The 14,828-nt window shown below is 42.9% G+C and overlaps 1 protein-coding gene across 1 annotated transcript; it reads right to left on the reverse strand.

Moving 5' to 3' along the window:
- Positions 1-1,470: 1,470 nt before the first annotated feature.
- LOC148212365 (uncharacterized) lies at positions 1,471-2,532 on the reverse strand. The gene has a single exon (XM_088122199.1). It carries the CDS (start codon positions 2,530-2,532, stop codon positions 1,471-1,473), a length of 1,062 nt encoding a protein of 353 aa, XP_087978325.1.
- Between the last annotated feature and the right edge of the window lie 12,296 nt (positions 2,533-14,828).

Consider the following 14,828-nt stretch of genomic DNA (forward strand, 5'->3'; position numbering starts at 1 on the left):
ATAGCCGGCTAGGCCAAGAAAACTGCGGATTTCGGTCACTATGCGAGGCCTTGGCCAACCACTGACCGCCTCCACCTTGGCCGGGTCCACGGCAATACCCTCCCTGGTAACTATGTGGCCAAGGAAAGCCACCTTAACCAGCCAAAACTCACATTTCGAGAACTTCGCTTACAGGCTGTTCTTCCTCAAAGCGGTAAGAACCTGCTGCATATGTCCTTCGTGCTGCTCTTCCGTCTTGGAGTAAATTAAAATATCGTCGATAAACACGATCACAAACAGGTCCAAAAATTCCTTAAAAACTCGATTCATGAGGTCCATAAATGCCGCAGGGGCATTAGTGAGTCCGAAAGACATAACGGTAAACTCAAAATGCCCACACCTGGTCCTGAAGGCTGTCCTAGGTATGTCGGCGTCTTTAATTCTCAACTGGTGGTACCCCGATCGTAGGTCTATCTTTGAGAACACCTTTTCTCCTTTTAGTTGATCAAAGAGGTCATCGATGCGAGGAAGGGGGTACCTATTTTTTATTGTCACCTTGTTCAATTCCCGGTAATCAACACAAAGTCGCATAGATCCATCTTTCTTTTTCACAAACAGCACGGGAGCACCCCAAGGAGACACGCTCGGGCGAATGAAGCCTTTGTCTAAGAGCTCTTCCAGCTGAGCCTTAAGCTCCTTAAGTTCTGCTGCAGCCATGCGGTACGGTGCCTTTGAAATGGGGGTTGTCCCGGGTGGTAAGTCGATGCAAAAATCCAGTTCACGAATAGGGGGTAGCCCCGGAAGGTCATCGGGGAACACGTCTGGGAACTCTCTGACCACGTGAACGGAGTCGATACTAGGTGGAGTCTTACTAATGTCGACGACGTTGGTCGAATATCCCCAAGCTTCATTCTGTAACAGGCTTTTTGCCTTCAACGCCGATACTGTCCTTGTGACTCTACCCGTAACTCCTTTAAATGTAAAGTTCCGACCCGAAGGTAGTTGGAAGGAGACTTCTCTTCTCGAGCAATTAATGTTGGCTTGGTTGGTAGCTAGCCAATCCATGCCCAAAATAACGTCAAAATCTTGCATGTCCAGCTGGATCAATCTTGCCCTTAGGGTCTGATTATCAAAAGATAACTCACCTGCCCTCACCTTTTGACTAGCAATCAAAACTGACCCTGATGGTGTAGAAACCGACAACAAAAACCCTAACGGCTCTAATTCGAGGGTTGCCTGACGAACAAACGCAGAAGAGATGAAAGTGTAGCTCGACCCCGAATCAAACAATACATACGCAGGCACATCATGGACTAAGACGGTACCTGGATCACAACGCAAAGATAAGGACATAGACTCACACACAACACCCAAAAAGTGAGAAGAAATACCTGTGACCATGGTTTCGGCATCCGCTGCTTCCTTGCGAGTAAGTGCGAAGACACGAGCCCTTTGGTTATTTCCCTGCGTCGAAACTGATGGGGAAATCCTCTAGCCTAACCTCTGTGTATTTGCGGCCGACATGGGACATTCCCTTGCAAAATGCCCCTCTCTTCCGCACCGGAAACAACCCTTACTTCCCGTCCAGCACCGCCCCGTATGTCTTTTCTGGCAGGTGGGGCATACTGGCAGCATGCCCTGGTGCTGAGCCTGGCGCTGGAGTGCTCTCAATACCGGGTCGGCATAAGTCGGAGGGAACTTCCTTTTCACACCTGAAGATAATCCGACCTCTGGCAGGGGTGAGGCCTTGTTAGAGACATCCTTATCCATAATCAAGGCGCCCCTAACCGCTTCAGCATAAGTGGTGGGTCGCTGAAGATCCACCGGGCCTCTGATTCCCTTGCGCAAGCCTTTAACAAACCTCTTGATCTTCAATGCCTCAGTGGGAATCAACTCTAGAGCGAAACGGGAGAGTTCCGCGAACTTCCTTTCATACTGTGCCACCGATAAGGTTCCTTGGACTAGATGAAGGAATTCCGCCTCCTTCATGTCTTTCACAGTTTCCGGATAGTAGTAGTCGTACAACAAGTCCTTGAATCTCGCCCACGGAATTGGTACATTTGCATGATCCTCTGCCACTGCTATTGAGTCCCACCAGTTCAGGGCCTCGCCCCTCAACATAAAAACCGCACCCTTCACCTTGAATTGGTCCTCGCAACCAAGATATGCGTAAAGGGCTTCCAACTCTCTGATCCACTCTTCCGCTGCGGTCGCTCTTTCACTCTCACCGTCAAAGGTTGGGGGTCCGTAACGCTTGAAATCCTTGATGAAGTGAGCCTCGCTCTGGGGAGTATGAAGATGTTGGGGTGGCTGAGCTTGGACTCCGCCCACCCTTGTTGCGTTATTGATCACTGCTTGCAATGCCTCCACAAGCAACGCCAATTGGGGGTTCACCTGAGAAACTGCTGGGGGAACTGGAGGATCTGCCTGCTCTTGAGCTGCTGCTGGAGGAAATGGAGGGACTACTCCTGCCTGATTCCCAGCAGGAGGGGGCGGTGGATCCGCTCCGTTCTCACCTCCGGGAGCGGGGTCGACGTCAGCTAGCAATCTCATACTACGACGGGGAGGCGTTGTCTGGATGAACGGCACAAAATTTTAGCAAGACGTTAGCACGATACTCCACGCATAGACTAACAGGAATGTGGCAGTCGAAACTCCCATAATAGTAAAAGGTCCACTACATTCTATTTGGTACGCTTAGTGAACACTCTATGCCTAGCGAAACAGAGCGGCAACAAAAACTGATGAAAGAAAAAAAAAATTCAGCGCACAAGTAAATCATGGGGAATGTATAAGTTCTCAAGGACAAGCATGAAGCGTACCTAGTGATGACAAGGAGGTCGACCGAGATCACTACTCCTAAGTATGCTAGCTACTAACTCAGTCTACAGGAATGTTTCGGCTCTAATACCAACTATAACATCCATAAAAAAATAGTTCTAAAGAAAACAAAATCGCTCCTCGGGTCCACACCTAGCAATAAAATAAATCCCAACGCTACTCGTATCAAACGACCCTTCCCTCTATCCTCACTAACTCGACTAGTGATCCCTCCTCGGTCAAGCCCCCTCCACGTCATCACCACGGTCGGCCTTGTTCACACCTGAAAACAAATAAGGATAAAAAGGGGGGTGAGTACATAAGGTACTCCGTAAGTAACCCTTCCTAACTAACACAAAAATCATGCTCACAGTCACGGCATATAAAATAAAACGATGGCAAGACAATTAAATAGACAGCGAGAGATAAAAAACAATAACTTGACATTTACATACAACAACCATGCGTCGGAACTACCAAGACTACAACCATATGATTCACTAGCCCTTGTCCCACAGTACTAAACCTCCCTCTACAACCCCCTGTGATACTCCCCATTTAACTTCTCGAGGCATGACGGCTCTTGACATTTATTCCCAAGATACCGCCCCCCCTCCTTTTACAGTACTTGATGTTCGACCTTGCCATTTATTCCCAATGCCTAGCACCACTACTTCGCAAGCACCACTCTACTTTAGTCCTTCAAGCCTAACTCCTCGAGTCGCATTGGCCCTTGACATTTATCCCCAAGGCCTCAATACTCCTCTACAGAAACTTGATGTTCGGCCTTGCCATTTATTCCCAAGGCCTGAACTGTGCACCGGTCCTTGCCGTTTATCCCCAAGGTACCGATGACTTCCCAGCGTATTGGTCCTTGACATGTATCCCTAAGACCCCAATACTCATTTACAGAAATTTGACGTTCGGCCTTGTCATTTATTCCCAAGGCAACTACTCAAGGCTTTGAACCTCCAAGCGATTTATATGCATTTTCAGTTCAGACCACCCATAGTTTAACGGACTGCCAACCCGTCCCTTCACCCTTCACCCTTCACCACTCCCACTAGCCCTCCCAAGACCACCTACAAGTATATTTCCTACATTCCAATTCACTGCACAGTTCACAAGCATGCTTTTCTTTGTAATAAACAAGTCACCACCCAACAGCTAACAACTAAAACAATATAAATTAATTATCAGTTTAACAACGCGAGCATTTCATTTACAACATGTTTGTAAAACGTCATGAGCCAGTTACTTTTAACCACAACAATTCAGAATCTACTAGTCACCTCCAATAATAAGAATAGAAAGCATGTTTCCTCATAAGTGTTCAATAATAGAAAGACGGCAACAAAATCACTAGAAGTTCACAAATCAAAACTAACAATCCCTACATGCACAATTAAATTATTTTAACTAAAAATCAGCATCAAAACCATTCCGTTAACGCTAAATAACGCACGCACTCGCCCCCTGGTGCTACTTACCCAACCACGTCTTTAAGTTTGCGTCGAACTCACACCTAAGCACAAAAAACGGAAAAATACAGCAATATAAATATACTGTTCAGCCTTCGAAAACAACTCTAAGAAGGTTCAAAGGGTCTCATTACCGCAAAACGACTTCGTGTAGGTGTGGGTAAATTAAATCTAGCTTGCAAAGGGGTGGGTAGCGTAAATTGAGCTCCGAACGGATGAAGATAATCGCCGGACACCACCCAAAACACTACTGTCCACGTTTTTTTACAACAGCGAAAAACGCCCAAAACGACCTCCAACGGCTTCGATTTGATGTCCGTTACTACAAAACAATTTCGCTTAGGTGTGGGTATTCAAAATCGATTTCGTTTAGGTGTGGGTAATCCAAATCTAACTTTGAACAAAGGTGGGTCACAGAAAATTACCGGGCTTCCCGGATCTAAGCTATTCGAGTCGTTGGAGTTTGTCGGATCGAGGGAAAACACCGCGAACAGCCAACACGCACCGCCGCCGCACCTGCAGCTGCCCGAGACCACGCGCCGCCGCCTGCTGCTGCCCGACGCTGCCTCATGCTGCTGTCCCGACGCCGCACCTGCTGCTCCGATGCCGCCGCTGTTCGTCGCGTCGCCTGAACGGAGCTGCTCGCTGGAGAAGAAGAATCTGAGTGGGGGGTGGCCGGCGGCTTCAACAAGAGAGGGAAATGGAGGAAGAAGAAGAGGAAAAAGAACAAGGGCTAGGGTTATTTGTTTTAAACTTTTAACTCCATTGGGCTTGGGTTCTTTTCCTTTTGTTTAAGGCCCACTTACCCAACCCCTCCTTGTTAAAACAAGTCAATAATATAATTTCGTAATTGGCCCAATGGCCTAAAACAAGTGTCACATAACGGAATCCATACTAAACCATAATTTAATAAATAACTACACGCGACTAACTCACCACTAATTCTGTAGCAATACACAATAACCGAGATGCCACACTTAAATTAAATAAAGATAACTGATGAGTCAAATAAAATAAAATGAAATAAATAAATAAATAAAATCTATTTTGTTATAAAAATTTCCCGGAACTCGAGGCAAGCTAACCTGAGTAACGCGGGGCGTTACAGTTTTTCTTCATTCCGACGATATTCGACCCTTACCCACACCTATCCGAACTAGATCTAAGCTACCCACATATAAGTGAAGTCGTTTTGTGGTAGCGGACAGCAAAACAAAGTCGTTGGAAGTCGTTTCGGCGCGTTCCTCTGCTGCAAAACGTGGACAGCAGCAGTTTCGTGGTGTTTGGTGCTTAACCACACCCGTTCGAAGCCCGATTTACATTACCCATCCTTGCTCGAGTTAGATAAGAGTTACCCACACCTAAACGAAGTCGTTTTGTAGTAACGGATAGCAAAACGAAGTCGTTGGAAGTTGTTTCGATGCGTTCCTCTGCTGCAAAACGTGGATAGCAGCAGTTTCATGGTGTTTGGTCCTTATCCACACCCGTTCGAAGCCCGATTTACGTTACCCACCCTTGCTCGAGTTAGATAAGAGTTACCCACACCTAAGCGAAGTCGTTTTGTAGTAACGGATAGCAAAACGAAGTCGTTGGAAGTTGTTTCGATGCGTTCCTCTGCTGCAAAACGTGGACAGCAGCAGTTTCGTGGTGTTTGGCACTTACCCACACCCGTTTGAAACCCGATCTACGTTACCCACCCTTGCTCGAGTTAGATATGAGTTACCCACACTCAAACGAAATCGTTTTTGTGGTAACGGACCTTTCGAACCCTCCTTATAACTGATTTTTATGACTGAAATTGTCTTCTTGACATGCTTTTTTTTTATTTGAATGCCTAGGTGCCGAATCAACCGAAGAATTAGGAACATTGAGAGTGGTAAGTAGTTCTTACTTGGGGGATGTTTGTTGTATGAATATGTATGAATTGTTTGGTGCTTTCGGTATGTTTATTATTTATTAATATGTAAGTTGATTGTGTCTTAGTGAATATTGGCTAATGTTTATAACTAGTTGAATGAAATCATGTTGGTTCTGGTTGTTTATAATTGATTTGCTTTGCGTTGTTGGATTTGATGCTTAGTGAGATTTCTGTAAGCATTATGGATTATGAATGGTTTTATCATTGTATGGTTGTGTTCATAAAAGCATACTGAAATAATATGGGAGAAATCTGTTGTGTTGCGCATGCATGTAGACCTGTCATCTCATTTTTAGCTTACTGTTTTTGGTTCTGGAAGCATGCTGGTTTTATTGTGAGTTGAGTGCTGCATGGGTCATGGCCTAGAAAGTATGTAGTAGGACTCTGGTGAGAGTTTCGGGATGTAATACAGTAAATGGAGAACTAACAGGGCCAAAAAGACTGGCACGTCACTAGTTGGGTATCGAGGCTCCAGGTGCAAAGGTCGGGGATCGATACCCCAACTTGGTAGAGATGAGTGTCGAGGCTCCGGGTACAAAGGGTCGGGGGTCGGCTCGGTGATTCTATTTTGTTGAATTAGTATTGGGTCTTGATGTGGTGGCGGTCAAGGACCAAAACGTTGAGTAGTCGTCGATACCTTGGGGATAAATGTGAAGGGTCGATGCACAGTTTGAAGCCTTGAGGATAAATGGCAAGGTCGAACGCCAAGCCTCTGTAGATGAGTGTCGGGCCTTGGGGATAAATGGCAAGGGCCGATACGATTCGAGGAGTTAGACTTGGAGGACCAACATAGTGTGATAGGTTAGGAGTTGCTTGGAGGCTAAGGACCATTACGTTTGGTAGTAGTTGAGGCCTTGGGGATAAATGTCAAGGTCCAACGTCGAGCACCGTGGAGAAGTGTGGATGCCTTGGCTATGCGAGGTCAGGGGTCGATTCGACTTGAAGGAGTAAGTTTTGGAGGAACTAGGAAAGAGAACTAGTGAGTTTAGATGTAAGGATGAGTTTGACATGCATGGTGCATGTTTAGTTAAACTTATGCATAAACTGCTTCTTTTAATATGTTTCTTTTTACTTAAAGCTTGAAGTTATTGATAAGCATGATGTGTGGATTCTTTGCATAGCATGTTGTTTGTGTGTGACCCTTCAAGTATGTAATGCTTACTGGGTACCGTGGGTGTACTCACCCCTTATTTTTCTCACTAGACTTTGTAGGTAACAGTGTTACTCTTTGGAATGGTGGTGGCGAGGAGGAGGCTTGATCGGAAAGACCATTAGCTATGCTGCGTGTATTTAATTCTTTTAGTTAGGATAGTTGCAGTTATTTCATCTTGTAGTTGAGTTGTTAGTGGTTGGTTTTGTTTAGTTTTATGGTTTAAAGGATGTTTTAAGGTGGTCAATTCATTATTCTTTTTAGAACATTAATTTTGTTAGCTTCTTGAACTCCAGGACTGTAATCTTCTTAGGATACCTATGAATACATTTGTTTAAGTTGATCGAACTTGAGTTAGCTTTTGCTTCGTTGCCATTCGAGATGTTAATTTTCATTTAGTGGATGGTTTATGATTAGTAAAGGTTTCCTTGAGGAGTTTGGATACTGTGAAGTTGGTAATTAAATGGATTATGTGTAAAGGATTTGAGTTTCTCTTAAATCTTTAGTGTTGTTGTTTTGATTGTTCAAGCTCTCGTGAGTATTGAATCAGAGTAGCGCAGAAGAAGCATGGTAGTTTTATTGTTTAGTCTTGTTGTGAAGATAATTCTCTTGTTTAAGTGAAAATTTTAGGTAGTCTTAGTAACGGTCCCCGTTTGGAAATGTTGAGAATTCTGGGGCGTTACACTCTGACTCTTTCCGAATCCTTCAAGCGACGCAACGTGGTGGATAGCCTCTGCTTCAAGCATCGGACCTTCTGCCCCAGTCGAGCTAACCTGACACAACTTCCCTTGAATAGAGCATGGAGGATGATGAAGAAGGCGTCATGGAACAAGAGATTTTGTACACCAAAAAGAAGGGATGAACAAAAAGCAGAAGACACTGAGTGAAACTTCCCCTTTTTATAGTAGGACTACCCCTGAACTGGGGGGCACTTCGGTTTAGCGGCCTGGAGAGCACCTTGGATATGTAAAAGACGAAAAAGGGGCACTTCGGTCCAGCGACATGCCCCTGAACTAGTGGGACCCATTCGTTAGAGCACATGCTTGCCACGGTAATAAAAAAGTGAATGCAAGAGTAAACAAGACAAGCAAACGCAATAAAGTGCAAAAAGCAAAAAGGAAGTTTCTTTTATTCATTTCAATGAAGGACCTATAGACTCCCCCGTTGTAAAAAGGTGGAAACGCCAAAAACGCCAGTTACAGGAGGAAGAAGTGAGATCCTAAGGACCTAAACGTCCAGCTCATAGGGAGCACACATCCTCTCAAGATGTTCAAGACGCTCTTGAAGGTCATCGTAGATGGCTTCCACCTTCTCCACACAGGCCACGTACTAACGGGCCCGCCTCCTCCACCACCCAACAACCCTCTTCCGAGATTGAGAGTTCAGTGCGCAACTTGACGATCTGCTCCTAGAATAGATGGAGAGTCACGGCAAAGTCTTCAGCGTTGATCTAGTATAGTTGACTTCCTTGAGGGGCTCGTCCTCCAAGGATTCCTCTTCAAAAGGGTTCTCCTTAGACCCCTCTCCCTCCGTAGGACGATCCTTGGTAGATGGATCATCCTCAAAAGGTATGTCAACTTGAATAGAATCGTTCCTTGAATCTCCTGACATCGCTCAAGGTTTGAAGAACACAAGAAACCACCTCCACATTTAATTGGAGGGGTGGCGCACCCCTGCCGTCAGATCAAATTATCATCCTACGATGGAGATTAGGCCTCAAGGTAAGTGAAAGGACGCCCTGTACTGTAAAAGGACCTATCTCGGGGTGCACGCGGCTTAACGACAAAAAAGACCTGGGAGAATTGAAGAGTCAAATCCTCCAGTCCAAAATTCTAACCCATGCGTTTCAGAAATGGCAATAAATACCTTCTACAGTACGACCACTGCCATTTGACTTTTAGAAATTCTACCTTTGGAAATCAAGAATTCCAATGCCTCAATTTCGAGTAGAGGACACATGCAAGGCTCCCACTCGAAAATTCAACCTTTGAAAACCAAAAATTCCAAGCCTCAATTTCTAGTAGAGGACCCACCCAATGCTTCCACTCAAAAATTCTGCCTTTGGAAATCAAAAAAAAAATCCACGTCCCAAAGACCGGACCAGGAGTCCCACTCAGAAATTCAACTTTGCCTTTGGTAATCCAAAATCCCAAGGTCCTCATGCCGAGTAAAGGGCCCACTGAGAGATCCCACGAAGAAATTTTACGTTGGGAATTCAAATTTCCAAATCCCTAATTCCGAGGCGAGGACCCAACTAGGGCTCCCCGTCGAAAAATTCAACTACAGTTGGAAAACAAACTATTTTATATGAAAGTACAAAAGGCCGATGTCCAAAGCCCGACTAACATTCTTCAGTCGACTCCTCCATCACACACATGATGGACGAGCCACTGAGGATTAAGAAGGGATCAGAGCCATTAATCAAATAGTGAGGTACGAAAAACAAACTTTCAATGTAAAGAGAGTGTGTGAATACATATTCATTACAAAACAAAGGGCGAGCCCCACTACAAAAAACAAGGAGGGAATTACATTCGAAATTAAGGAAGAGTGAAGTACTGGGCAGTAGTTTGGTCCAAAGCGTCATGGTAAGACACACCATAAGAAATAAGGCGCTAGAAGTGTTCCTCAAAAGCATAAGTAGGCCTCGTGGTCCAGATGCGCTTAAAGGCTTTGTTGATCATTTAGAAGTCAATATCAGGATATCTGCCCCGCAGTCAACTGAACACGAAATCGATGCCCTCTTGTTGAACGCCCTCTCAAAATCTGGAATGGAAAGCAAGCCACAAAATTGAGACCCTAGAAAGTCTGGGTCTTTCAAATGCTCATTAGCCAACAGGAAGTCTGCTCATAGCTGGCCAAGGAAGTCTACTCATAGCTGGCCAAGGGAGTGCTCAACAACCTATAGTCGATCAAGTGTGTTTGGGATTTTGAATTTAAAATAAATGAAAGAGTGCAAGTGTACACCCGTCACAAGTAGTAAAATGGAATGAGTATTCAAAGTATCGATCCTCAAAGACAAATGAAGCCTTTTTTTAAAGAAAATGATGTTGATCGGTGACTTTGCAATTAAACGTGGGGTAACAAATATCAAGGATAATGTTGGTTTTGGTATTTTAAGACTAAATGAACTCATTCCAGTTACTTCGAATTAGCTAAAAATACGACAATTTTTTCCAACTAGGCGTCAGGCGCTTCTCAATATTTTCCATCGATTTTGCTTTGCCATCTTCTTATGTCTAAGTGATTTTGATGTATAAGTTCATCCCTAATATATCTATCAGAAAATTGAACTTAATTTAATAAAAATCAACCGTAACCTTAAGTCGAGGTCCTATGTCTAGGCTACCCGAAAAAATCTTTATGTCTAAAGTATTTCTCTCCAAAGTTAAATCATTAAAGTTGTGAAAATGTATCAACCCTTTGAGCATTGATGCTTGGTTGAAACATTAATTGGCCAAATCAAGTTTTAACTTTATAAAACAACCTTTTGCCTTCTTGGATTTTAAAAACTTTAGCTAATTATCCATAATCAGGCTTGGGGAAATAAATTTAGCTCATAACTTTAGAGGAAAAATATAATTGAACGTTGATGTAAATAAGCGACATGATTAATGGATGAATATAATTAAAACAAGCTGAAAATGGGTGAGTTGTAACCCGAACGACCCTAACCCGTTCTCTTTCAAGATTGGGGAGCAATACTCGATCGATTCCATAAGATTGTGTAATTACAACTTTGTAGAGAGAGAGAGATGAATATCAATGAATTTGCTAGAATTTTAATTGAATAAGATTAAACTTACAAATGAAGAATAACAAGGTGGAAAATAAAGGATGAACATGAAATAATCAATGTTTAAAACAACAACTAAAAACTTAAAGGGAAAGCGTAAATAAGATGAGAGTAAAGTGTCTAAAGTTGAAAATGATTACTTGAGGATGATGAATGAAGAGAGGGAGATGCTGTATTTATAGGGAGCTTCAAGAAGGTTGAGACTTTCATGGAGAGGCATCCCTTTAAAATATCTTTTAGTTGGTTTGTTGTTAAACTAGTCATCATCAATGCGTGGAAAACACGTGGAAGGGCTGGGGGAAGCTTCAAAACACACCAAAACTTGTGTTTTACATTAAGGGCATTCTCGAAATTAGGCAAGGCGTCACACGCCTTGCTTGGACTTTTTCTGCACAAAATTGTAATTTCCGTTAGACATCAACTCTAAAGTATGTAAAAATGTCCTATATGCATGTACAACCTAAGATAACTCCAAATGAAAGGTTTTGGACACTAAAATAAGCTTAAAACACGGTTTCTAAGTGTAAAACGATAGAAAACAGCACCTAACTAGTTCCTTTTTACCCTTGTAAACAAGGGAAATCAAGGTGGTGCGGTTGAGTGATCGACGTTCAACACTCCCATAGCAGCCTCAACATTAGCTAACCGAGCAGACTCGCAGCCAAGGGCATCAATCGCTATGCCTTCTTCCTCCCGAACCTTGGCAACCTCAAACTCTACCAAGGCATGCCCTCCCTCAGCCTGGGCTACCTTAGCTCCAATTCGTCTGCTCTCTTAGCATTAGACTCGGCCTTGGCCTTAGCTACCCTCAACTCCTGCTTAAGCCTTACGACTTGGGTTTCGACGAATGCTACCCACCACTGAGTGTGGTCCAAGTCGATCCATAAAGTGGTTACTCTCTCTTTCGCCTTCGCGGCATCTACCTGCGCCGACGAGCGCTCCATTAGCAGCCTCACCGCCTCCTCATGAGTGACGATAGATTGACTTGCAGCTGCCATCTAAGCGTGTAACCCCACCAACTCGACTCGATGTCTCTGAACTCACTTTTTCTGGGCCATCAACTCATATAAAAAGGCCAACAACAAAGAGTGAAAACGTCCAGCCTGCTGATATGGGATAGAAAGAGTCAAATAGCGAAAATAGGGAACATTAAGGAAAGAAATACCACGATGCTAGACAAAGGAAAAACATGGGAAAACTTACTGCGACTGCCTCAAAGGCTTTATCGTAAACCTCTTCTAAGAAGTGGAACACCCCGTGAACCTGCTCGTGGCTGAAAAGTCTCCTAACATGCCAACCGACCCCTGATCTCCCCCATATGTACCTTTGGGGATCAAGGTCAAAAGCATTAGAGAGGAGGTTGAAGCAGAAGTCAAATGAGTTTATCTCTGATCCCTAAGTCTGAAGAGATGATGCGCTCAAATGAGCAGCTTCGCTACAACCTCATGAGTGGCTCCTCATTCTGCCTCCTCAACCTCCACGATAGAACCCCTTCAAGTGGAAATCGACGCACCCTCACTGTCTCCCTCAAGCTCAGTCGTACAAGTGAGGGGGGATCGTGGAGAATGAGAACACCCTCACAGTGGGGACAAGAGAAAGCCTCTCTATCACCATGAGGTATCACCTCCTCCAGACGAACCTAAGGATAGCAGCTGACCCAGTCAGTAAGAGAGGAATCGATCTTCTCATCTTTCGTGGGAAGCCGCATGAGTACGTAGTCAGGGATCCGGTTGATGAAAAATGAGCCACATATGAATGGCCCTCAATGGAAGAAGGGTTGTTTCTCCCTGAACCAACCATAGAAAACCTCTAATGGACAGAAAAGGAGTATTTGGAAAAAAAAATGGGAATGAGCGAACAAAGGTAGAAAATAGAAGCCCCTAGGTGATAGAACAGAGTTTTAAATCTTCTCAAGAGTCGCTCCAAATCACAATACCCACGAAAAATCGTAACCGTCGCAGGCCACCACTCCAATGGGTGCCAGGAGGACGCAATGGCCCGCGAGACGATGGGGAGCACGTGTCCCCTCATCAATGCGGTGATATGAGCGAACGGCTCCCACGACACTTCTAATCCAACACGTAGGGTCCCATCGAAGATTTGAAAAAAGATTACCCTAGCCCACACCCAAATTTGACTTATGCATGCATCCACCTACATCAATGCTTCTGGATCTGGCGCGCTCGGTTAAGGCCAACCAAATCCGGAAGAGGGCTAACTGTTGAGGGAATTCCGAGCAGGTGGCATGTCGAGTCCTAAGGCGGGATAGCTGGACAAGGGTCCGCGAGCAATTGGAAATGTACACTAAGGACTTGTATGGGTGTGCCACTACGAGGATAGTACGGGAGGCGTGCCACAGATTGTGTGCCACATAGGGGGACAGACTGACAGTGGTATTACCACCACCAAGCGTCAGAGATGTCCGCCCCTACCCGTCAGAATTCTATATAGCAAGAAGTGCCCCTACGCCTCAAACTGTCATCCTTCCCATCGGTCGCGAGCGCCTATAAAAGGGAATGACCCCCACCACTACCAAGTAAGTGAAAAATCTTTTACTGAATTAATAAGGTGTTTATTCCTACTTTCTACTCCATTTGCTAACTTGATCATCAGAGTTTCTTAAGGAGACACTGCACAGGTGTCGAGATTTGTAGTTGCAAGCTCATTTGTTCCTCGTCGACACCTTGTTCCTAGGAACACGTGGACCTCTCCAGAACTCGCCATCAACAACTAGTATACCCCTTTCTTTTTCTAGCTAATTACAAATACATTATTCTGCTAATCCTTTTTTTAAGTACAATAATAATAGTATATTTTATTTTATTACTATATTATTGATAATAAATATTTTTCTTTTATAACAATTTTAATATTAATAAATAATTAATAATTAAAATAAAATTACATCAACTAAAATACGTTTTATTATAACAACCATCATTTGTCCCCAAGGGATAGCTTGGGTGGCTTGGAGCTTCAAGGAATATATTAAAGTAGATCCTACCATTTGAAAAGAATAATTCTCATTCCTATGAAGTAAACATAACTTTAGGGACCGTTTAGTTGAAGGTTTCAATAAGTAGCTTGGGATTAAGATGTCTAAAAATCAAAGATGACTGTATTTGGTTGTATATATGTCTAGAATTAATATGTCTGAGAATAAATTATATATATGTTTAGTTTATCTGATTACTTTATAAATATGCATAACTGTAAACATTGATTAATAACTAATCAAATTTAATTAAAAATTAAATAATACAAATTAAATTATTTTTTAATTAATTATTTTATATTAGCATTCTAAATTGTAAATTGACAATTTAGCACAATGATCAATTAAATAATTAATAGTAAATTTTATTTAACTAAAATTCAATATATACATATTTCGCAAAATGATAACCGTGTATAAAACTTTAAAATTAATCAAAATTAACTTCCAATAATTAATTTACATTAGTTTTATTTTTATTAAGTTAAAATATTAATCATTTTAAGCAATTATGTTCTAATTTAAGCTTTACTAATGAGTAAATATATTATAAATAATATATCTAAATTTATGTTGTTGATTTTATTTAATAATCAATCTTAATAATTATCATAAAAGAAATGTGTTTAAAAAATTAATCATTTTCTTCTATTTAATTGCATCAATTTATTACGTTTTTTTTTTAAACA

This window comes from Momordica charantia, assembly GCF_013281855.1.
Source record: "Momordica charantia cultivar OHB3-1 chromosome 3 unlocalized genomic scaffold, Mcharantia_2.0 BLBB01000003.1, whole genome shotgun sequence".
In the NCBI taxonomy this organism is placed as follows: Eukaryota; Viridiplantae; Streptophyta; class Magnoliopsida; order Cucurbitales; family Cucurbitaceae; genus Momordica; species Momordica charantia.